Below are 13,329 nucleotides of genomic sequence, written 5' to 3' on the forward strand. Positions count from 1 at the left end.
TCACTCAATTAAAACTTTTCAAGCTGCTTTCAGTTTCACTTCTATTATCTTTCTTTTATTGACCCACCTTCTCCTCCTACTCTTTTTTTCCTCCCACCTACAACCCTTTCAGCGAGCGCACCTGAAACTTCCTCTAGGAGCCCAGGCAGGCTGTCAAGCGGCACTCCCTCCCACCTGAAAAGCCACGTCAACGTGCAAACGTCACGCGTATCGCTGACGTCCCGCCGTCAAGTCCACCCGCAGAGGCTTTGGGATCTCTTTTTTGCTCTTAGTCGGTGCAGCTTGAATCCTCTTGGCCCGGAAGGACGGCAGCGACGAGTTCCAAAGGCGGGACCTCGAGGATTCCTGTTTCCCCAACGAAGGTAACTTGTTTTTCTGAACGACGCGCTGGCAGCAGAGGGCCCGCCCCTAAGCGCCTGCCGCGGTCTCCCGGGGAACGGCGCTGTGCGCCGGTGGGGGCTGGGTGGGGACGCGCGTGCGCAGGGCGCGGCGTTTGCTGGGACGCTCAGCAATGGGCATGGGCGTTTGATTCTGACAGAGGATGGCCCATTTCTCCGGCGAGGGCGAAGTGATGCTGCAGGCGATGCTGAGGCAGTTGTTCCAGAGCGTGAAGGAGAAAATCACAGGGGCTCCCTCCCTGGAGTGCGCCGAGGAGATCCTCTTACATCTGGAGGAAACTGATGAAAATTTTCACAAGTAAAATTCCTTTTGATTTCTTAAGCAAACAAACCAGCTGATCCAGAAAAGATCAAAATGTAGTTGGATAAAGAATGTTCACTTGATTGTTGTCAAAATAGCGCCCAAGTTGGAGGTTCATGATTTCCTTTATTTACTCAGATACTGAATTTATTTTATATTCTTTACTTATTTTCCAAACCTTATGCTTCCTCTGTGTTTTTACTGACACAACCGACATATCCTAATTATTATTTTTTTTTCTCCTGGGCAACATAGTAACATTAGTTGTAAATTATTCTTGTTCATTTAAGAATAATTCTATCATCCCAAGGGATTTCTGTCACTATACCTCAAAAGCATTGAGTTCCCAAGATCCCTGCTGCTTTGCTGATCTGATCTTTCAGTGGCTGCACCAATTATGCATTTTGAGCACGACAGGAACACTCAAGTGAGTTTAACTTCCTGTGGAATAGCTTAAGTTCCCACAGAGTGTTAAGGTGCATACTCAAATGTCTGTGATACATGTCAGGAGTATAAGTGCTATAGAAATACAGAGTGCTCTGGGTTTGGGAGCAGTAGATAGGAAGTTTAATGAGAGAGGTACCATTTGAGGTAAATCTTGAAGGGTATGTTTCCCTAGAGACGTGTGTTTTTCTTTTGCTTTGAGTCATGTGTAATTTAAATTAAGCCTCCATCGAAAAGTTTACCTCCAGGTGCCTCAATTTATTATTAGTAGTAGTGATATTTTTAATTAAGTGTTTGCCTTTCATTTTGATCTCACAGAAGATGACATTTAACAATTTTCTTGTTATGTTATCTTTACTGACTTTTGCGTGCCCTGAAGTTCTTATCTGGAATTCCTACCTGCTTCATATGTGGGCATCAGGGGGTCCTTGAGGGCTTTAATATTCTGTACAAAAGTTTGTGTTTACTTGCAGTTTTATGGGGGGAGCATTACAGTTTTCACCAGATTCTCAAGGGAGTTTTAAGAAGTGTGGAAGGAATTTTTTGTTAATTAGTATTTCTGGTTATACATATGCTTTCTTTTGTATTTCCATGATTTTCTTGTTTATTCATTAAGTCCACTACTAAGAGCTGATATTGCATGATAATATTCTTTATTTTGGAGATACCAGAGACGAGCTTTTATTGGTTAGCTATTGATTTGTTACTTAAACAGAGGAATATAGAAAAATTGCAACTTTCTCAGATTCAGTTTTGGTTGTTAATGTTTACTATACTCATGTAATACTAATTTACCTCAAACAAATCCACATCAAGCATTAAATTTGGGGTTTAATTTCTGGTTTTTATTTCACATGTAAATACTTGTTTAAAAATTTTCAAATTATTGAGTTTTTGCTAGGATCATATTCTGGGAATTTGTCCATTTAATCTAGATTTTCAAATTTATTTCTATAAAGATTTTTGTTAATATCCTATTACTTTTTTAATATTTCCAGTATCTATAATTGTTCCCTTTTTATTCTTTTTTTAAATTTATGCCTTTCCTCCTTTGTTCTCCATCTGTTCTGCTAGAGGTTTATCTAGACTAATTTTATTAGTCTTTTCAAAGAACTAGCTATTAACTTCGATTTTCCTTTCTATTATGTATTTATTTTATGGTTTTTAAAATTTCTGCTCTTCTTTTTTCCCTTCCTGGGACACTTTTTAAAATTTGTGATGAATGTTTAACTCATTTGTTTGCAGCTTTTCTTCTTTTTTTAATGTAAACATTTAAGACTACACATTTGCCTATAAATATTGCTTTAGCTGTGTCAATATTTAAATGCTTTTCAAGTTGGATCATTCTGGCTCCTTTCAGCAGTGTAATGACTATTGTATTAATGTCAACTCTTCTTCAACAGTTTATTAAAAGGCCTGCCGATTAATTGCATAGTTAATATTTACTATTTAATAAAGAGATCTGCTTGTGGCCTACCTAAAAAAACCCAGACACATTCAAATTATAAATGTTTGTAGTCTTAAAAGTAAGATTTATAATTCTAATAGTAGTTTGAGTAATTTTTAGTCTTAAAAATATAGATAATAAAATTCATGTGTTAGTTGCACTAGCCTGAGATCTGTGTCTTAGGAGGAAGGAACTCCTTATGAAGGAGGAAAGAGGAGGAGATGCTTGTGTTTGGTATTTTCATAGTATCTTACAGTCTCAGAGTTTGATGAGATCCTAACTGTCAGTCCAGGTACTCATATTTTCGTTTGTCTTTCTATTCACTGACCTAACTCTCCTTGAACACTAAATGTTCTTGAGTCACTTAGGTATATGTTGCTTCCCGAAGTGTTTCATACATCAGAATTATCTGTCATCCCATCTCCACTATCAGAACGTTGGTTCCTTAAATCCACCTGATGTTGTCCTGGTATAATAGCAAGAAAAATAATCTTATTAAATAGTTTTATAGGGGAAACTGGTATCTCTAGGCTATTGGCATTTTTGTAAGAAGCTGGTTGTTAAAACAATTGAGTCCATGAATGATGGAATTTCAGGTAGTATAATAAAGTGGGGGAAGAATGCAGTCATTTGGGGAGAAACCATAGTGTGGGCAGAACAGTGCAGCTGCCCTAACCTATCTCTGCTTTCCATAGCCTCTTTTATTTTATTTTTTTTTACCCTAAACTGTACACTTTCTCTAAAAGATCCAAGCTTTCTTTCTTTTCTTTGAAAGTGGCAGCTAGGATTTGAGGCTTGCAGGAGGGGTGAGAGGTAGGGAAGAAGACATTGCTTTCATTATGTGTCTGTGTATTGTATAAATTTTTACACTTAGATTGGCTTCCTTTAAAAAAAAAAACAACGGGGCTTCCCTGGTTGCGCAGTGGTTGAGAATCTGCCTGCCAATGAAGGGGACACAGGTTCGAGCCCTGGTCTGGGAAGATCCCACATGCCGCGGAGCAACTGGGCCCGTGAGCCACAACTACTGAGCCTGCGCGTCTGGAGCCTGTGCTCCACAACAAGAGAGGCCGCGATAGTGAGAGGCCCGCGATAGTGAGAGGCCCGCGCACCGCGATGAAGAGTGGCCCCCGCTCTCCGCAACTAGAGAAAGCCCTCGCACAGAAACGAAGACCCAACACAGCTAAAAATAAATAAATAAAAATTAAAAAAAAAAAAAAAAAAAAAAACAACAGCCCTGATTTTCAGTCTTGGTTACACTAGGATTGATTGGAGTTTGTTTAAAAAAACACTGATGATGAACTTTAACCATAAGTGAATCCAAATTTCCTGGGGGGCTTGGCAGAGGGGGAGTGGTAGAGACTGGGCCTTGGTATTTTTGGAAAAACTCTCTAGGTGATTCTAATATGCAGCCAGGGTTGAGAACCACAGAGCTAGAAAATACTTGCATTTCAATGAGAATTGCTATATACATCCATCCATATATATATATATATATATATATATATATATCATTAGGGTTGCTAAGTATATAAATACTTAGCAACCCTAATGGTTGTAACAGTCTCTAATTCAGAGGCTCTTCTTTGTAGCCCTCTAATCTGATATATTTTTGATTTGATACAGAAGTAGCACAATTGTATTTATTGAATTGGGATTTTTTTTTTTTTTTTAACAGAAGAATCTACCAGTGACTTTCTAAATTAGTGAACTCTAGTATGTTTAAGTGGTAACTTCAAGAAAACATCCATTATGTAAAGTGTTATCCCTGCATAGAAGAAATCGCTAAGAATTATATGTATGCTTCCATAATTAATGAATGCATTTAGTAACTGTTTATCATGATTCAGAGGCTTATTCTTTGACCTAAAAGGTTGTAAGTAGTATAAAATACTCATTCTTTTTTTTTAACATAGCTTTTTATACACTAATATATATAAAGTTAAGTTTATCATATAATAAATCCTATAATCCTGAAATATAATCCATTTTAGGGATTCCAAATATCAGCATTATAATTCATAACTTAATAAGTTATCTTTTTAAAACATATCATTACTGATAATTTTTCTGTATATTATTGAAAAAGTTCTTGTTTAAATAGCTAAGAGGATGATTTCCTCAAACAAACTTGTATTAGATTTTTTATGTCCTTATACTGTAATAGTAATCTCTGTATATTTTGATATCAACATTTGAACATGTCAGAAGTTCATCATGGGAAAAAAATCCTTAAATTTTCCTAGGTAATAAAGGTGAAGAAAGAAGAATGGAAAACAGTGAATGTTCTTTTACTCAACTTAATAAAATTTTCCTGTGTAAATGTGAAAAATTTCATATTTGTCAGAAGTAAAGCAGAATGATCAGACACATTGCTGTGTATTTTACTTCTAGGATTTTTTGGGGCATTGCCATGAATTCAGATGGTAAAAGAACCAACACAAAATGAATTATCAGATGGGAATTTGAAGACGTGGATTACTCTTACCCACGGAGTGGAAGGGCCCACTTGAAGAAATGACTATTTTCACTGATTTGGGATTGGAGACTCTCAGAGTTTTCCAATGATCAGTGAGTCAGTAGAGCATCCTAAGGTCATAGGCAGCCTGGTAGTCCTCCCATGATAGAGGACCTGACCTCTCAAGAGATCTTTTTTTCTTAAAAGATTCATTTGAAAAGAGCAGTAACCCATTAAGGCAAGATTCAGACTTGGGGTCCTTGGGTTAATTTAACTTGGCAAATGAACCAAAACTTTAAAGCATTTTGAATGGGGTCTTCAGGGAGATGTTATTGTGGTCATAGGTCAAAGTGATGTCATTAAAAAAAAAAAGTGTCTGGTTATTTAAGTTCCCAAAGAACAGATTTAAAAATGTTCCCAGCATATTTGTTATTTACATCTCATGCTAAATAGTGGGGATTTTAAAAATACGTCTTTTATTTTAGAATGATATTGTCTTAACTTTCTTGAATACATTTTGTTAATGGGCTTGCATTATATTTTCTTACTGCCTTTGTTATAAAAATATTTTTGTTACTTACAGATTGGGCTTTAAACAAAGCAAACACAAAAGTTATATTTCTCAGTTAAATATTAGTTTCTCCTAATTGCCTGATTTATGGCACAGAGATAGGGCTGATGAAACTAAGGGACTAGGATAATTCTGCCATTCCATAGTAGGTGTTGATGGTGGGATGTAGAATTCATCCTTAGAAAGGCTCTTCTTTCAATTTCAGGGAAATAACTCAGGCTTGCCCCACCTTCCATTTCTCACTGAGTATCTCAGAGATGCCGAAGAAAACTGATGTGTCTGATTGACTAGCTTTGGGCAGGATTGTGAAGACGATCAGAATTATTTTTAGGGACTTTTCGTCTCTCTCTTCACTTTCTTCCACATTCACTGTTCTCTTCTCTTTCCCAGTAGTAAGAGACTGGCTGTGAGATCACACTGGGCTGAAAGGGTTATCTGGATCTTTTTCATTTTCAAAGTCATTTCAAAGAAAGCAGTGATACCTTTATGATATCTTGGCTGTGTAAGTTTTCACCATTTTGTATAAAATATGCAAAGATTTGGTTTAGAAATACCCTAAACAAAAAAGTCAACATTTAAAATGTATGGATCTAATAAATTATAATATATAAACTATAATGGAAAAGATTATGGAAGAGAATATACATGTATATGTGTAACTGAATCATTTTGCAGTACACCAGCAACTAACACAGCATTGTAGGAATCTGCTGATCAGAGTTGTAAGACACTTAGGCTAGTTTAAAAGCTATCTGAATACAGAATCTGTATCTAGATCAGTGCTTCTCAAGTTATGGTACTAGGACCAGCAGCATTGGCACCAGCATCAGCATCACCTGGGAACTTGTTAGAAATGCAAATTCTTGGGCCCACAGTATACCTGAATTGGACCTCTGAGAGTGGGGCCCAGCAATCTGTGTTTTAATAAGCCCTTCAGGTGATTCTTATCCATGTTATACTTTTTAAAAAAATTAATTTATTTATTTTTGGCTGTGTTTGGTCTTCGTTGCTGCGCGAGGGCTTTCTCTAATTGTGGTGAGCAGGGGCTACTGTTTGTTGCAGTGCACGGCTTCTTATTGTGGTGGCTTCTCTTGTTGCGGAGCACGGGCTCTAGGCACGCAGGCTTCACTTGTTTTGGCACGCGGGCTCAGTAGTTGTGGCTCATGGGCTCTAGAGCGCAGGCTCAGTAGTTGTGGCGCACGGGCTTAGTTACTCCACTGCATGTGGGATCTTCCCGGACCAGGGCTCGAAACCGTGTCCTCTGCATTGGTAGGCTTATTCTTAACCACTGTGCCACCAGGGAAGCCCCATGTTATACTTTAAGAACCACTGATTTATAGGATGATCTAAGAGGGCCCTTGCAATTGTTTAGCTAAAGTTATGGAGATGTGGACATTAATCTGATGGCAGTGGGGAAGGAAAGAGAAGTTGTGGAGGAAGAATTTACAGAATTACAGAGCTTGGTAACTAATTAGATCTGAGGTGTAATAGAGAAGATTGTTTGAGGCTATACACAGGTATCTGATTGAAGGATGGTACCATTAACAAAGATATATGTCAGAAGAGAACGTGGTTTGTGAGCGGGTGGGTAGGATGATAAATTTGGTATTGATTGTGCTGATTGATATGGTGAAAAAAACATAAAGTAGCCTTGTCCAGTAGGTAGTTAATATATAGGCATACGTCGGAGATATTGTGTGTTTGGTTCCAGACCACTGTAATGAAGCAAATATTACAATAAAGCGAGTCACATGATTTTTTGGGGGGTTTCCTAGTGCATAGAAAAGCTATGTTTACACCATACTGTGATCTATTAAGTGTGCAATAGCATTATATATAAAAAAGTACATACCTTAATTAAAAAATGCTTGATTGCTAAAAATGCTAACCGTCATCTGAGCCTTCAGCAAATTGTAGTAGTAACATCAAAGATCACTGATCACAGATTACTGTAACAAATATAATAATAATGAAAAAGTTTGAAATATTGTGAGAATTACCAAAATGTGACAGACACAAAGTGAGTAAATGCTGTTGGTGCTGATAGACTTGCTCTGATGCAAGGTTAGCACAAACCTTCGGTTTGCTAAAAACTCCCAATATCTGTGAAGCACAATAAAGTGCAATAAAATGAGGTATGCCTGTATAGGTCTATATTCTGGGGAGACCTTTTGGCTGAAGAAAGAACTAAAGGAATCACCTGTTTGTGTTGAGTCTGAAGTTGACACTGTGGGAGTAGAGAATATCCTTTTTAATTTTGTTGTTTATAATGATTAAGTTTCTTGTCTATTGCCTCCTGAATTTAAAATAGTGGAATGAAGCAGACATGATCATTTCCAAGTTACAGATGGAAAAACAGACTTGTCCCAGGCCACTCCAGCTAGAGTAGTAGAGCTGGAGCTGGCATTCAGGCCGTTTTGACTCTGAGCCTGTACTTTTTCTATAATACTGCATGGTTTCATGTCAAATATCTCTACTTGACTTTTGGAGCCTGCATCGTCTATGGCAGGCCTGCCACTTACATTACTGAAGCAGCCATGGAGATTCCAGGAATCAGCATTGGGTTCAGAGTTGAGAAGAAATGGGCAGGGCAGGAAATTCAAATCAAAAGCAGTTAAAATTGAAAATGAGATCCTTTGGCTACCTGGGTGAAAGGTGGCTGTTCTTTAGAGGGCATACAATCATTTAATAAATATTAAACGGAAGACTATATGCTGGATACCATGATGGACTTATAATTATATGAAGAAAATTATTCAGGCTCTCCTTGATCTCCTGTACTGCATATATGCAAGGCTCTTATACAGTGACACATTCAAACTACAAGTCTTGAACATAGTGGCATTTACAAAAATGGCCCGTCCTAAATTATCTTTGTCATTTAAGAGACCACAAAAACTTTTTTAACCTTTCTAAATTGTGATATTAATTATAATCGTTGCTCTTTGTTTTCAGTAAACATGTTTCATAAAATAATTATCCACTTTTGGAACTCTTGCCCTCTCATATTTGCTTATTGTCTGAGTTTGCAAATGGATTTTAATGTTAGCATCAACCTAACAGTATGAAGAAAAAGGTCCAATGTATTGAATTGTCTGAGCTACTTCTTGTGAACATAGTCTGACAAAAGCTGATTAGGTGGAATTTAGGTCAGTTCAAAATGAACACAATTTCCAAATGTACAAAAACTCTTGATGATTGGAGCTTAACCTTTTCCTATTTATTCTTTTATAATTACTGTTATCTAGTGTGGTTTTCTTCATCAGCTTGAACAATTGTGAAAATCTTTAACAACTGCTTTCCCTACCATTAAGCATCACACGTAAAAGATATGAGCATAAAAAAGAAGTGTGAAAAGACTCCTAACCCCCTAAAGTTTGTGCTGGTCCCGAAATTTGCTGTCTACTGTCATCATCTTTAAATGTGATCTTTTCCAAGTGTCTCAGAAAAAAACAACAAAATTCTAGATTAGCTATATGATTTGGGATGAATAACTAATTTAATCCTGGTTTAAGGTAAGAAATCTGATTATATGTTACAAATCTCTCTGTGCTAACATTTTTTCTGGGTATGGTTGATAAGTGAGTTCATGATATTTACTGCATTTATTTTTTAAATGTTTGTTTCAGCTATGAATTTGTGAAGTACCTTAGACAGTATATATGTAATACTTTGGGGTCTATGATTGAAGATGAAATAGAAAAATGGACATCTGATCAGAATCAGGGTGAGGAATTTGGCCATGACACAGTTGTACAGCATGTTACTAAAAGAACTCAGGAATCTAAAGAGTGAGTATGCCCACAGTAATATGTTAAAGTAATTTTTCTCTCAACAGCGTTCCTTGAAAGCACTCTTAACCCATGTCTCCTACAGTCTTTTCACCTCATAGCAGCCAGGATGATTCTTTAAACCAATGATTCAGATCATGCCGCTCTTCCACGCAACACTCTCTGAAGGCTTCTCATCTCATTCAAAATAAAATCCAGAGTCTCTTCTGTAGCCCACAAGGCCCACCATGGGCCTTCTCCTCCCTCTCCTACCTGATTTCTTATTATTTTCCCTCTTCCACTGCTCCAGCCACACTGGTCTTGTTTTTTCTCAAACAAGCCAAGCAAAGCCCTCCCTCAGGGCTATTTGTATTGATGTTGCTTCTGCTACGTAGAATGTCCTTTCCCTAAATATTTGTGTCACTTATTCCTTCACTTTTCACTTTTTTAAAATAGACTTTATTTTTAGAGCAATGTTTGGCTCACAGCAAAACTGAGCAGAAGGTACAGAGATTTCCCATACACCTCCTGCTACTACACATATGTAGACTTCCCCATTATCAACATTCCGCACCAGAGTGGTACAAATCTTTTTTTTTTTTTTTTGGAAGGGGCCGCACTACACAGCTTATGGGACATTTGTTTCAATTAAGGAACCTACACTGACACATCTTTATTACCCACAGTCCATAGTTTACATTATAGCTTACTCTTGGCATTGTGCATTCTGTGGTTTTGGACAAATTTATAATGACATGTTTTCACCATTATAATATCATATAGAGTAGTTTCACTGCCCTAAAATCCTCTGTGCTCTGCCTATTCATCCTTCCCCCTCCCTACCCCTGGCAATCACTGATCTTTTTACTGTCTCCATAGTTTTGCCTTTTCCAGTATGTCATACAGTATGACATATGTCATACATACCATACAGTATATAGCATTTCAGATTGGGTTCTTTTACTTAATAAAATGCATTTAAGTAGCACAGGGAATTATATTCAATGTCTTGTAATCTATAGTGGAAAAGAATCTGAAAAAGAATATATATATATGTACATATATATGTATAACTGAATCACTTTGTTGTACACCTGAAACATTGTAAATCGACTATACTTCAATTAAAAAAACATTTAAGTTTCTTCCATGGAAACTTTTCACGGCTTGATAGTTCGTTTCTTTCTAGCACTGAATAAATTCGATTGTTTGGATGTATCAGACATCTTGCTTGCTTCCAACTTTGGCAGTTATGAATAAAGCTGCTATAAACATCGTGTGCGGGTTTTTAGGATCCTGATTGACTGGGTCACATTGTAAGATTGTGTTTAGTTTTGTAAGAAATTGCCCAATTGTCTTCCAAAGTGGCTGTACCATTTTGCATTCTCATCAACAATATATGAAAGTTCTTGTTCCACTTACTTGTCAACATTTGATGTTGTCAGTGTTCCAGATTTTGGCTATTCTAATAGGTGTGTAGTGGTATGTTGTTGTTGTTTTAGTTTGCATTTCCCTAATGACACATGATGTGGAGCATCTTTTCATATGCTTATTTGTCATCTGTTTATCTTCTTTGGTGAGGTTATCTGTTAAGACCTTTGGGTCATTTTTTAATCAAGTTGTTTTCTTATTGTTGAGTTTTAAGAGTTTTTGTATGTTTTGGATAACAGTCCTTTGTCAGGTATGTCTTTTGCAAATATTTTCTCCTAGTCTGTGGCTTGTCTTTTCATTCTCTTAACAGTGTCTTTTGCAGATCAGAAATTTTTAATTTTAATGAAGTATCTTACGTGTTATATCTAAAAAATCATGCCCAATCCAAGGTCGTCTACATTTTCTCCTATGTTATTTTCTAGGCGGTATATAGTTTTGCATTTTATATTAAGGTCTGTGATCCAGTCTGAGTTAATTTTTGTGCAGGTATAAGGTACATATATAGATTCATTCTTTTTGCATGTGGATGTCCAGTTGTTCCAGCACCATTTGTTGAAAACACTATCTTTGTTCCATTATATTGCCTTTGCTTCTTTGTCAAAGATCAGTTGACTATACTTAAGGGTATTTCTGGGCTCTCTATTCTGTTCCACAGATCTATTTGTCTTTTCTTTGGCCGATACCACACTGTCTTGATTACTGTAGGTTTATAGTAAGTCTTGAAGTTGGGTAGTGTCAGTCCTCTAACTTTGTTCTTCTCCTGCAGTAGTGTGCTGGGTATTCTGGGTTTTTTGTCTCTTCATATAAACTTTAGAATAATTTTGTTGATATCTACAAAATAGCTTCCTGGGATTTTGATTTGGATTGTGTTGAATCTGTAGATCAAGTTGAAAAGAATTGAGTCTTCTTAATCCTTGAACATGGACTGTCTCTCTATTTATTTAGCTCTTTGATTTCTTTCAATAGAGTTTTATAGTTTTCCTTGTATAGATCTTATATAAATTTGTTAGATTTATACCTAAGCGTTTAATTTTGGGGGGTGCTGATATAAATGGTATTATGTTTTTAATTCCAAATTCCACTTGTCCACTGCTGGTATGTGGGAGAGTGATTGACTTCTGTATATTAACCTTGTATCCTGCAACCTTGCTATAATCACTTAGTTGTCCTAGGAGTTTTTTGGTTAATTCTTTCAGATTTTCTGCATAGATGATTATGTCTTCTGCGAACAGTTTATTCTTCCTTCCCAATCTGTTTGCCTTTTACTTCCTTTTCTTGTCTTATTGCATTAATTAGGACTTCCAGTAGGATGTTGAAAATCAATGGGGAGAGGGGACATCCTTGTCTTGTTCCTAATGCTTCTTCACTCTTTTTAGGTCTCAGCCACTCTGAGTTCTTGAGCAGTGAGATAGCATGACAAAATGCCTGACTCTCACTCAGAAAACAATTTAATATAGAGCAGTAATTGAGATGAAAGAAGATTAGAGATTTCCTTCTCATGTTTAAACTCAGCTACTTAGGTATTTCTCATTTTAATTATCTTTCAACACTGACATATGATTGATGATTGAAGGTCTGGTTCTCCCCCGACACCCACCCTTGCTCCACGTGAAATGTAACATAACAGAAGACTCTTTAGGGCTATAAAGGGCAGAATGGGCAAGTAGAGAGCATAAATTTCTAGTTTCTCCTTAATTCATACTTATTAGTGTAGCTCTATTTAGTTTCTAATTCTTAGGGTAGGTAGCATATTAATGTTATCTAATGTTAAAAATTGCTTTCTGAAGCTAGATTGCAATGATTTTTTATTCTGATAAAATTTTTACATAATTTTTATACACAGTAAAACTTTTAAAATTTGGATCCCCAAAATTTATTTTTGGTGTTGATTTGGACACATGACATTTACTTTGTTAATTCTAGACTGTGGACTTGGATTTATGTGATGTTTTTAAGTGCCTTTGGCATCTGGTTTCTCTCCGTGCTGGACCATCATGGTTGCTTCCTATTGCAGTTTGAAGGCAGGTGCTGAAGCTTGAGATATAGCCCCTCTTTCAAGTAGTAGAAAAATTGAAATATATACCTGAGCTTATATTACCTATTATATTTTAAAAATTATATCTGATTTATTTTGAAATTGTTAAACATTTCTTTATGATGTTGGATGGGACCTCTTTCCCCTTGTGACAACTGATTGTTTAAATATGTTATGAACAAAGTGACAGTGTGCGGCTATTTATAAGTTCAGCAAGTTCTAACCACAATATATATTAAGTAAAAAGCCATGGAGATCAAGATTTCTTATTTCCTGATTTGATGAAAAAACAAAACTAGAGCCACTTCCATCTTTGGATAATACAGTATCCCTGCTTTCCTCCAGGGGGATACATTCTAAGACCCCAGTGGATACTTAAAACCATGGATAGTACTAAATCCTATGGGTTTTCCTGTACATACATACCTAACTATGGTAAAGTTTACTTTATAAATTAGGCATAGTAAGAGAATATCT

At 36.5% G+C, this 13,329-nt stretch overlaps 1 protein-coding gene across 1 annotated transcript in view; it reads left to right on the plus strand.

The window, feature by feature from the left end:
• Positions 1-217: 217 nt before the first annotated feature.
• The window catches only part of TBC1D32 (TBC1 domain family member 32), a 179,237-nt gene continuing 166,125 nt past the window's right edge, over positions 218-13,329 (plus strand). Inside the window, exons 1-3 of the mRNA XM_068551463.1 lie at positions 218-362; positions 539-696; positions 9,246-9,407. Coding sequence (XP_068407564.1) covers positions 542-696; positions 9,246-9,407 — 317 coding nt within the window. The 5' untranslated portion in view covers positions 218-362; positions 539-541. The remainder of the gene's footprint in view (positions 363-538; positions 697-9,245; positions 9,408-13,329) is intronic.

Source organism: Eschrichtius robustus, chromosome 9 (assembly GCF_028021215.1).
Source record: "Eschrichtius robustus isolate mEscRob2 chromosome 9, mEscRob2.pri, whole genome shotgun sequence".
In the NCBI taxonomy this organism is placed as follows: Eukaryota; Metazoa; Chordata; class Mammalia; order Artiodactyla; family Eschrichtiidae; genus Eschrichtius; species Eschrichtius robustus.